Here is a 12557-nt window from a genome sequence, read left to right on the forward strand (position 1 = left end):
TGTGACTGGTGACTCTGCCTGGATAGAGGTGGGCTGACAAGTAGCCATATTTGATAATTACCTCCTCCTTCAGGGCACTGAAATTTCTTAGATTCCATTTCTTATGGCCATGTGCACAGATCGTGTTTGGTATGTTGAATGACTGACCCATAATTTTCCATTTTACCAGCATTTGCTATAACTACCAGCAGTCATTCAAAATAATGCATGTGGTGTCTCAGAGAGCCCAGTCAAAAGACAATGGCTTTAGTTCAACAAAGTGGAATAAGAAGTATAGAGTTACAACTTTATGGTAGTTTAATTAGTCATAGTTAAGACTTACTATCCCATGAAGAAATGAGGCATTGCTGTTAAAATACTTCCAGCAGACATAATGAAACATCCAAGAGCAATTGCTTTTGGTCTGTGAATTTTGGCTCCATAGTAACTTACAAATGCAATCATCAACAAATTACCTAAAAAAGAAAAAAAAATCACTACTAGATGCTTTGCACTGTGTTTGCTCTGAATAATTTACTGTATGTTACAGAATGCCAATTACCCATCTCAAAACTTCCATCAATTAAGCCAGCTATAGAGGAGGGAATGTCAAATCTTCTTTCTATCTGTGTGATTGAACTTTTCATAATGGTTCCAGATAAGGTTTTACTCAAGTAGGTGAATGACAAAGCAGCCAAAAACACCTGAGGAAAAAATAAGATAGAAAGTGGGAGGTAGAGGAGGAGAAATTAATAATACACAAATCAAGTAAGTCTGAATCCATGTACAGCAATTTGCATAAATTAAATCTTAATTTATTTACATTTATTAATTGAACACCAACAAAGAAATCTGTATATGCACATTCAGTAAAGACATGAATCCAGCAAAGAGCTCTTAGCTTTCAGAAGTGCTTTTCCCCTACTCGAGTCCCAATGCTGGAGAGGTATATAAGGTCAGCCTTTGAATTATAGAGCCACTTTCCTTGTTTGTGCTTAAGGCTGCTATTATTTGCTTACTATTCAGAAAGCTTGGCTTGCTTTGTTTTGTTGAACAAAGACTTCCCATGATAGTAGCCCCCTACACTAGAGAATTTAAAAAATTTTTAAAAAGCTACCAAAACTATTGGGGGCTACCTACCGTACTTAAATCCCATAATCAATTGTTAGGCTACAACGAGTGCTGAGGCCTAGCTGTGGGGAGAAGACACCATAAGTCTTCTAAGTGCAGCTGGAATACAAATAAAACTTCTGGTCAGAGGAGACTTATTGAAACTAGCCCACAGTCTATAGAATCACAATTGTGTTTTATTAGGGTTACTTCTTACTCATCAGGTCTTTTTGTTCCTCTTCAATTTATAAGATGTTTGGTACCAAAACATGAGAATGAAACGTAGGTTTTATAGCACTCCTGTGCTGGCAAACCTTCTGCCACTTATCAGTCTGGATATACTTTAAAGTATCTGAATTATATTTACTATACATGCCCCTCTTTGTAAAGGGCACTTTAGAATTTGACTTTTTATAGTCTTAAAAAATAGCATTTGAATACTGTAATTCAGGACTGGCCATATATCTCTCTGCACCAATGGGCCAGGAGTAGGTAAAAACCATTTCTGAAAGCCTGAGAGGAGCTCTTTTCAGGATTGAGGTCTTTATTGTAGGTGCATACACATAGACATATATGTGTGTATACACACACACACACACACACACACACACACACACACACAATCTATCTATACACACCTGCCCCCTCCCCCCACCACCCATATAGAGTACGTACCAATATTTGGGGAGGTTAGATCAAATTGAAAATGTTCACTCGATCTAAGGTAAGTTGAGATGGGGAGGCTAGGAAGGGAGAGGCTTGTGGGGGATCGAGGAAGGCAAACAGGGTCTGCAGTGGAGATCAGGGGGCAATTGGGTACGAGAGGGTGGGGTTCAGGGGGGCAAGCAGGGTCTGGAGTGGGGACCATGGGCTCAGTAGTGTTAATGGGGTCTGCAGAGGACCTGGACTGGTCTGTAGTGGGAAGGATTGGGTGCCAAGTAGGGTCTGAAGGAGGGATCAAGGGGCAAGCAGGATCCATGGAGGGTTGCTGGGGTCTGGGAGGGTTTGGCAAGATCAAAGGGCTAGTGGCATTTTCAGAGGGCTTTAGGGAATAGGGAGGTCCTGACTCCCTGGGACCAGGGGCTATTTTCTGTCCTCTAACCCTCCCCAGCCAGTGAGCCAACACTCCTCATCCTGTGTTGGTGGGTTTGGTGAGCTGGGGGGCAGCTGGCTGGTCTTTGGTGGGGTATGTCTGTTTGTAAGTGGGGTGAGAGGCCAGGGGGCTAAAATAGTCAGGTGCTGAGAAGGAGGTAGGGAAACCTGAGTTCCAGACCTGGGGCTTGTGGCTGGGCTTTCTCAACTGCACAGGGAAACTGTACAGAAGTTCAGTTACAGCAGCATCGCTGGACCTGATCTAAGTCAGACTGCCTCAGAGGTAGGGTTAACTTAGATCAGGTCAGCCATTTTTAGACCAATCTAACTGTCCTGAACTTCTGTGCAGTTCAAGTGTAAGGTCTGTACCTGGACAAACTAAGTTAGATTGGGTAGCCATTTTTAACATGATCTAACCTCCCCAAATGTCTGTATGTACTTATACTCTGCTTCGGCAGCATATACTTGCACATTGCAATTCTTGCAAGCAAAGCTTTTTTTGGAAGAAGTGGCAATACAGGGGTGCTTAAATATTACCCAGATATTTCAACACAACAGTTTTCTATGTAATCCCAAAACAAACAAACTTGTTGTCCACAGGGTAAAAGTTAAAATATTTTGTATAACTGATCATTAGGTGAGCAAATAAAAGGAACTGGGTTTTAACCTTTTTGATATAACTGACTGCAACATTTGAGAAATAAGAAAATCCTAGGAGAAAATGTGTAAAAGGAGTTGTCTGCTATTTTTATTCAAGTTTGGTTTGGTTTAGAAAATGAATGGGAAAAGATAACGAGAACAGATAGATGGTTTATATTCACTGGGTATATTAATGCCAACAATTCTAGGAAAACATTTTTCTTCATTTTCTGCAGTATTTTGATAGTTGTACATCTGGCCTGTTTTTGAATCTGAACTGTGGCTTGGCATATCTGCAGTCTTTCACTCATACTTTACTGCATCATTTTCAATTTCCCCCTTTGGGTACGCAATCAGAAATTAGGTGTTGCCATACCATAGCTTAAGTACATACTGAGATTACTTGAGTTCTGTCTATTGTTTATTTTAATTTTAATTGCTATAGCATTCACACTTTGAAATAAGTTAATAGAAATCATGATCTATGCAACTGTGAACTTGGTCCCATGCATTTCACTGGAATCTAAGAATCTATTACAGTAGGTGTACAGAGAGAAAAATTGATTCAGATAAATGTTAATCTCTACCCAATATACTTAAGGTAAACTATTTTAGACATTTGAGAGAATTGAATTAACTTGTTTATTTTACAGTTATAAACTGCATTTTTATAGACCCCCAAAATCTCTCTCTCTATGTTCCTTTTGTATTTTGAAGAACACATACTATAAATGTTTAACAAATAACAGCAATAGTCATTTTGCTTTTCTGGGTGAGACCCAGGGAAGTGGAAGTGGACAGAGTGGCATGGAATTTTAAGGTTGTGAAATATTATTTGAGGAATCTTTTTTTTCATACCTTGTGGATTCACTAAAAGCTGCCCAGAGCCTTCTTTGGATATTGAGGCATATAAACCTAATCAATCAATCAATAAATAATAACCTTTAAACCAGTGCAACAGGAAGTTTTCTTTTTGACTGGTGGTTGGCTGATTGCTCCATCATCCAGAGGTTGGGTAGGTTCTGCTTCCTGGATTGAGTCATCAACATTATCTGATCCAATTTCCACTTTCATGATTTCTGTTTTTATACTTGATTACCTGTTTCAAATAAGAACCATGAAAAATTATAATGCATGTTAAAACAAGAGGAATCAAAAGGAGCTGGTTGAATTTTTCCTCAGAACATTTTTTTTTTGGTTATTTTTATTGTCAAAGCTAAATCTTTTCACTGGAAAGGTTCATTTTCAATAACTCCTCAAATACATTTTCTTTTTTTTTCCTCTAAATTTGAAATGCTCTGTCTTGTCACTTCAGGAAAAAAAGTTCATTTTTGGGCTTATAATAACTTTTCATTTCAAATTTTAGTTAATTTGCAAAAAAAAAAGACAAAAATACATTTGAGATTGAAATATGACACTTCACTTGACATGACCATTTTTTAATTACTCATTTGTAAAATATTGTTCATCTTTTGACTTTTCATGCCAGCAGATTCACACACTAGTTCCAGCATGGATGGAGCACTTTGCAGACATGAAGGAGAGGGCCACACTTCCCACTTTGCAAACAGAATAGTTTATTATTAATTAAAAACTTGTCATGTGCATGAGGTTTAATCCATAGTATGGGCCAAACATTTCATATTGTACTTTCCTTGTTTTCTTTGCTACGTGGTATGTGTTAGAACTGGCAAGTAACAAATAAACTATTCTAATATAATAAAGTCTGTGTATGTGTGTGTCTGTCTATGTCTGTCTGTCTGTCTGTAATGCTTTTGGACAACTGCACATGTGCCACTGAGAGGGCTGGTGGCAATTGCCTGTGGGGGCTCCCACCACCTCAGGCAGGGAGGCGGGAGCCCCACTGCTCAGCGGCAAGAGGCGGAGGTGGAGGGCAGGTGGTGGGGAGAGAGGAGCTGCCACCACCACCACCGCCTCAGGCAGAGGGAAGCCTCAATGCTCCACAGGAGGTGGAAGTGGGCAGAGCGGAAGGGAGTTGAGGTCACCAATGCCTCAGGCGGAGGGTTGCCCTGTTGCTCCACAGGAGGAGGTGGAGGTGGGTGGGGAGGGAGCTACCACTGCCTCGGGCAGAGGGAAGCCCCGCTGCTCCACGGGAGGAGGCAGAAGCAGCTGGGCGGGGGGCAGGGAGCCACTGGCACTTCCCTGTGCCAGCTCAGGCAGAGGGATGCCCCGCTGCTCTGTGGGAGGAGGCGGAGGTGGGCAGGTGGGCAGAGGGAAGGGAGCTGCCACCATCACCGTCTCAGGCAGAGGGAAGGCCCGCTGCTCCATGGGAGGAGGCAGAGGTGGGTGGGCTGGGGGGAAGGAGCTATCACTGCTGCTGCTGCTTCCTGAGGTGGAGGGAAGCCCTGCTGCTCTGCAGGAGGCGGTGGCGACGGGCAGAGGGGTGGGAGCCGCCGTGCCAGAGTCTGGAGGAGGAGGCAGAGGTGGTGGAGGGACTGCTTACATGACCGGCCCAGACAGGTCTGCGGGAGGGAGAGGGGCATGTAAACACTCCCTTAAACACTCCAGCAGTCATGACAGGCAATTGGCTAGTATGCAAACATTTTTCTCCCTCCAAGTATTTTAAAATGTACATATATTTATAAACCATAAAATTAGAAAATATTTACAGAAAGGAAACACTTGCTGGCACATATCATTTCAGTTAGAAAGTAGAGAAGGACCCTAACTGCAGTCAGAAACCTGAAGAAAAGCCATTTCAGAGCCCCAGTCAGATAGTGAATCTATTAAAAGATACACAAGCTCAGAAATGACCCAAGCATTAAACCTCATAGTCCAAAATAAGAGCACAAAAATCCTTCAACACCAGAGTCATCTCATTTATCCCTTCTCACTACATCTGTAATTTGAGTACGAGGACAAAAATAAGTCTAGATAAAAAGGTTTCCCCATATAAAAGCTGGAACATTTAGAAAGGTGGATGGACTTTCTCCCAGCTGGAAAAAATCTAGTCGCATTGGCAAATATCATTATCACAGGTCATACCACAGAGCAGTGAGGGCAACATTTTCAAAAGGGTTTGATATAGCACCGGTTCAAGACGCATGTGGTTTATGACTCAAGACCCTGTGGTAAGTAGAAGTCAACTGGCATTAGCTTAGACTTTAATGAAAAAGTGGTATGGTGTCAGGGTTAGCCTCCCCTTGCCAGCACAGGCCAAGAGCAAGTACAACACAGTTACTGGGTGCATCTACACGAGATGCTTACTGCACAGTAGCCTAACAGCACTACGCAGTAGTGTGCCGGTCAAAAACCATGCTAATATGCTACGGTGTTATTTGACTATTGTACAGTAAATGTCACAAAAAAACCATGTGCCAGTGTTACTGCACAGTAAATTGTGTTACTGTGCATAAAGTTAATACTTTATTAGCAAGTACTAAACTAAATTCACAGTAACTACTGTGCATTAATGAACATGTAGATGCACCCACTGAGGAGCAGATGATATGAAGTAAAGCCCTATTCCTTTTGCCTTCTGGTACATTACACATTCACCCTTTAAGGAACATCTACATGTGCATTAATGTGGGAGGTAACAGCTATGAGAGCCACTCTAATTGAAGCACTGCAGCATCTCCTGCATCAGCATTCCCACACTTAAAAATGGCATTTGATGAGCTTTAGTTCAAGTGCCCCCACTGCCATTTTTAAGCATGGGGACGCTGATACACAAGACACAGGAGGCTGCTGGAGTGCAGCATTTGCCATGCTCCAGCAGACTCAATTAATCAAGTCTGCTCTGATACACTGGAATTGCAGAGTGTTGGAGCAGCCTCAACACTCATGTGTAGGTGCCCTCCATTGCAAGGTACTAATAAAATGTGCGCTAGCCTGTCTTAATGCTCATTAACTAAAGAGCATGGTTTTTATTAGTGACGCTTTAGTGCACATTAAAATAGGCTAATGTGCATTAAAGTGCACGTGTAGATGTACCCTTTGTTTCTCTGGCTCAGGGACTTAAGCAGTTAAATGCTTATGGAAACCCAGGCTCCAATTGTTCATCTGTGAATTGTAAGTATGCTAAAAACTGTGAGATGCATGAATGATAGCAATTAATGCTAAGGACTATGTAAGTGGGTTTTTTACAAGATGATGGAGTCATTGTTGGCAATCCCTCAATTTATGGATGGTCTCTATCACAGCTCATTGATGGATCTTGAAGTGACTTAAAAGTCCCATCCTTGAGCCACAGATGTATCCACAGAAATTGCAGGTCTTTTTGCAGGGGCCAGTAGGTTATGGATTGGGATTCCTCTCCTTTTCTTTCCTCTGTTCTCTCTCATCTGTTTTGAGGGCAAAGCATTTTATCTTGAAATGAGCTGTTGCTTAGTTGAGGCACAGTGATGTAACAAGACTTTCTAAGTGTCTGGATGTAGGGCAACAAGGAGAAAAAGTTTAAATAAAATGGGTATAGACATGGGAGACTCTGCAAAGGTATTAGGATGAAAATTATTAAGCTAAATTTTGGACTGAAGTGGCGTGGGTGCATGCCATAGACACAACAAGCTATGAAAAAAAATGAAATGCAAATTTTTGCAGGGATTAATCTAAATTAAAACATTTGTCTTCCTAAAATATAACATCCAGAGAAGTCAGCCTCAGGGGTGGGCAGTATGGCCAAGTGCCAAGGGCTCTGTGGTCAGGGGGCACCACAGACACGCGTGCACACACATACACCCAGCCCCACAAGCCAGTGACACTGCTGCATGCAGAGGCAGGCAGGCAGGCAGGCAGGCACGGGCACAGGGCACTGCCTGGCCAGACTCCTCCTGAGCAGCAGCTGGAGGCAATGGGGTAGGCTGGGCAGTATGGGTGGCTCTGCCTCTGCACTGGACTGTGCCTTATACCCCTGCCTGTAGCAGTTCCACTGACTTGGGCAGGTTGGGGGGAGGGGCACCAAAATAAAAGTTCACCCAGGACATCATTTTCCCTGAGGCTGGCTCTGGCATCCAGTTTGCTATTTGCAGCACATCTATTAACCTTAGCCCCTTCCCTTTAAACTTGTTTCTTATTTAGAGTTAAATAGGCCTACTCTTTATCCAATATTGTCAGGTTTTTTTCTTCTGCAAAAACATCAGGATAAGATTTTCCAAGGTGATTCATAATTCTCAAGGCTTAAACTGAGATCCTATGCAGGGGCTTTATTTTCAGAGAGTACATGTGTTCCACCTGTGCCCAAAGCCACCAATCAGTTTGATAAATTTTGGCCTTCGTATATATATGCACAGGCCTTTTCCATTCAAGAGAGTAGAGACATACATAAATGGAATAAACAGGTTTCATTAGTAGTTATAGCATGTCAGATGTAGAAAGACACACGCCCATAAAGTATTTTATCATCGGTCATTATTTAGAACCGTTTTGTCCTAGATTACCCTTCTTACTAGAACCATAGAAGTAGGGTTGGAAGGGACCTTGTAGATCTTCAAGTCCAACCCCCTGCCTGGGGAGGAAGAAAACCGGGCTCAAATGACCCCAGCCAGGTAGGCATCAAGCCGCTTCTCATAGAAATTCAACCCAAAATTCAAATCAGAAGTGAATGCATGCCATCTATTTCAATATAATGGGCCAGATCATCAAAGAATGAATGTTGTTTCACTGTTGCCAATTAATTGAATTATAGCAGCTCAGAGTCCAGATCAGTGTAATATATTTCTGTTATCCATACCCATGCTTCAGTACATTTATGGTTCTCTCCTCCCCACCTTCAATAACATTCATAGTGTTAGGTGTACTTAAAGGCAAAGCATAGAAGTATCTTCAATGGATTTGCGCAATAATGTTTTAATTTGTTGGATCTTCACAAATACTGTTTTTTAGTGGCCCATAGTTGTTGCATTTCTAGTAACAGTAACAGAAGAGGAGGAGAACAAACATAGTTAAGTTTGGCATAAACATATAGCCAGGTGAATGAATGACAAGCTTACTAAAACAACAATTCATAACTGGCAGCAGATATGACTGGGAAAAGGATGCCAGCATGATTCCAGTGGTATTCTAATTGGCTTTTATAGATCTCTGTCTATAGTCTTCTTTCCCATCATATCTATGTTGTGACTTGATTAATAGGGGTGTCCAAAATGGGCCCTATTCAATTTGGATTTGGCCCGAATCGGGGACAGTGATTCAATTTGTTGATTCAGATCACTGTCCCCAATTCGATTCGGCTGAATCCGAATCTGAAGATTTGGTGCTGATTCGGAGAACCAGTGATTTGGCCATAGACACAGCTTTAAATGTTTTTCTACATACCTCGAGGTACCAGGTGCAGCTCGTGAACACTGCAATGCTGGGGTGGATGGAGCATCCCACAGAAGTGTGGGGGCTCCCCAGCATGCTCCTCAGCTGACTCAGAAGTGGACCAGAAGCACTTCTGGTCCACTTCTGGGTCCACTGAAGAGCACGCAGGGGAGCCCTCCCACGCCCCTCAAGCTTCATGACTGGTGCCTCCTGGGCCTGGGGGGGGGGTACCTGGGGTCCCCCTGTTGCTGATCACCAAGCCGGGGAGTGCAGGGGGGGTCTCCCATGTGCTTGGCAGCGAACCCGGAAGCGGACTGGAACTACTTCTGGTCCACTTCTGGGTCTGCTACTGAGCATGGTGGGGAGCCCCCCATGCTTTTGTGGGACACTCCATGCACCCCAGCATCACAGCATTCACGAACCACCTGCTACCTACAGGTATGTAGAAAAAACATTTAAAGCTGTGTCTATGTCCGAATCGCTGAATCTTTCTGAATCTCCGTATTGATTCAGAGGGTTCCGATTTGATTCAGAGAGATTAAAGGGTCCTCTGATTTGATTTGGGTTCAGAGATTCAGCTGCCAAATCAGGCTAAATCTCTGCCGAATTGGATCAGGGACAGAAGCTTCTAACACCCCTATTGAATAACTGCATGTATCATTTGAGACAGTAGGGCATACCTTTTTGGCAGGTGTGCCACAAGTTAGTCCTGCCACTCTGATTCTCTTCCCCTGCTTGATCTGCTGCTCTGCTTTCTGCTCCCTGTCCTGTGTCCCCTTCCTGATGTGCTGCCCTGCTTTCTACTTTCAGATTTCTGTCCCATCTGCTGCTGTGCTGCCTGTCCCCTCCCACACACATAGGGTGCCTGTGCCACAGAGGTTGGCCACCCCTGGTTTAAGAAATGAAAAAGTGTAAGCTCATTATTGTGTTCAGTATTTGAGTCTAGGGAGGATAAGCTTTCAGAGTGCAGTGCAAGATTCAGGGTGACAATGATTAGTGAATAACATAGAGCAGAAGACAGCAATGTTATTCTGGCAGCAAGCTGAAATGACCCAGCTCAGGTTTGAGCCAGGTCACTGCCACTAGGACTGGACCAGCACTACTGCGTCTTCTCACTGCCTAGCCACAGTACAGCATGGGTGAAACTCCCTGCTTCTTGGTCATGGTATTGTACAAGCAATCTCTAGCTGCCTGAGCCCGGCTTACCCCTCCCCGCCCCAATCCAGCTGCAGTACAGAGTGAGTGAAGCCCCGCATTGCTAAAGCCCCCTGGCTCTGAGATGGAACTAATGGATCCATGGGCCATAGGTTGCCTGCACATAATACAGACCATCCATTTGTGAGATCTAAGAGCTTCTACACCACATTAAACACTCAGCGCAAGGCTAGCCAAAACCAAAGGATGACAGGAACCCCTGAACAAAGTGCCAGTTACAGATGTCCACATCACTTAAAATCACTTTTGAGGACTGATAAGGTATCATAAGATTTGCATAAGCTCTGTACTTCCAGCTTCTTGGGCTGGAATCCATCTCCTAATGAGTAGTGCAAGAACATTCATGAATTCAGTTTGGTTTCCCACTCACTTGTTACTAACTAATTACAACAGATAAGAAATGCATGACTACTAATTTAGATTGGATAACATTTATTGTTTTACAAAGATTGAGGTAGTACAACTTGTTACAAATTAGCAGGAAGAAGAAATACTGCTACCTCTATATCAATACTTATACTTTCACACTTTTAACGTTAACCACTTTTAAGGTTTTGACTCATGTTTTCTGGATTAGTCATCTTTGAAAGGCAGGACATCATCATATTAAATATAATGCATCATAGTCATATCCCATTCAGAATTCATTGGACCTATGTTGATTTATACCAGTGGAGGTCTACAGCAACATTTTTATTTGATTTTTGAATATATTAAAAATAAAGAATATCTTTTAATTTTTCAGCTCGTATAATATGAAAAATAATTCATACATTTTCATGACTTCAAAGTACTATGTAGGGCTATAGTGCTGTATATTTCATACTTGTATTACCATTGTACTTATATTATTACTGTACTAGTGCTTGTATTGCTTATGCAGTATATATTGCAGCATACTGAACTATCTTGTATTATACTTTGCATATATATGGCTTTTTAATTGTCACCACTGTTTTCACATGCCTATATTATTTGACAATATCCATGTGCACATATGTATACCCAAAATGTTTATTGTTAAGCTTTCACAGGTAGTATTTATCATAAAGGATATTCCTAATGCCATCCTAAGTTTCTTAAATTCAAAAAATAAAAAATGATAACAGTTATCATTATAGTGAAGTGGGGATTTTATATACAGATTTATCATAAATCTTAAAAAGAAAGCAAAAATCACATTTAAAATGTGCCTACCTAGATTATGCATGCAGCAGAAAAGCAGCTATCCCATCTCACAAACTGTTGAAAAACTGAGCAATCTCTCCTGTGTTCGGATATTTATCAGCAGAATCATTAACTTTCCAATATGGCCAGTTTCCTAGGCAAACAGAAATTAGAGGTTAGGTACACTGCTTTAATCCTTTTATATTCTCAGGGCTGCCCTCTCTTAAGTGCCCCAAATTATGTGTGTGTGTACAGGATTAGTTTGGTAGAAAAATGTTCAGAATTAAATTGGTAGAATGAGTTTTGGGCAAAACAAATGAGAGTCTGTTGGTTTTAATGCACGCAAGATATGTCTACAATACAACTACTCATGACACCAGAATCAAATGTCATCACTCCTTTTAGATTGTGTAGCCCTTAATATTGTTATGCCTGTTTTTTGGGATTTTTTTAACCTGCTTCAGTCAACTATACCATAATTAATAACGCTGACATTTAGGTCATTACAATTAGGCTTTGTATTTGATATCGCATTTAGTGAGCAGAGACAATTCACAGTTTTTAGGGCTATTGTTTCAGGGTCTAAAGGAGACCTCATCAATTTAGACACCCTTCCCAAACAGTTCTAGTTGCATCATTTTAAAACAGAACTCCAGGTCCTTTCAGAAGAGATTCACCTTCTAGCAAAAGACAACATCTTGCCCCCTCAGCAATGCAGTTAGAAATATGCAGTTAGAAATATGGTGTTAATGATAGGATGAAACAAATAATCAGACTTGAATAACCTATTCTCATCAAGTGTGTTCCCCACTGTTGTAGGCAACCACATTATAGAGTCCCTTTAATAAACAAGCCTTTCTAAATAAACTACTCTTTCTGAAACTGACCTAAAATGTCACTGATGCCTTATGTTCTGATGGTTAGACACCTTCTCCAATTCCCAGACTAAATTAATTCATGACCAATTTAAATCCATTAGAACTTAAACCAGTTATCTAGTTGTTTTCTTTGGCATTTACACCTTGAACATAGTTATAACAAGTAATCATATTCCCTCTCAATCTTAATTTTTTTGGGGGGGGGGGGGGGCT

The 12557-nt window shown here is 41.7% G+C and overlaps 1 protein-coding gene across 1 annotated transcript in view; it reads right to left on the reverse strand.

Annotated features, from left to right (window-relative positions):
• The window catches only part of LOC102371939 (solute carrier organic anion transporter family member 1B3), a 30368-nt gene extending 18788 nt beyond the window's left edge, over positions 1-11580 (reverse strand). Inside the window, exons 1-4 of the mRNA XM_014525674.2 lie at positions 11497-11580; positions 3763-3919; positions 542-683; positions 323-455 (exon numbers count right to left, since the gene is read on the reverse strand). Of these exons, the coding sequence (XP_014381160.1) occupies positions 323-455; positions 542-683; positions 3763-3894 (407 nt within the window). The 5' untranslated portion in view covers positions 3895-3919; positions 11497-11580. The remainder of the gene's footprint in view (positions 1-322; positions 456-541; positions 684-3762; positions 3920-11496) is intronic.
• Between the last annotated feature and the right edge of the window lie 977 nt (positions 11581-12557).

This window comes from Alligator sinensis, unplaced genomic scaffold, assembly GCF_000455745.1.
Source record: "Alligator sinensis unplaced genomic scaffold, ASM45574v1 scaffold1155_1, whole genome shotgun sequence".
Taxonomy (NCBI): Eukaryota; Metazoa; Chordata; order Crocodylia; family Alligatoridae; genus Alligator; species Alligator sinensis.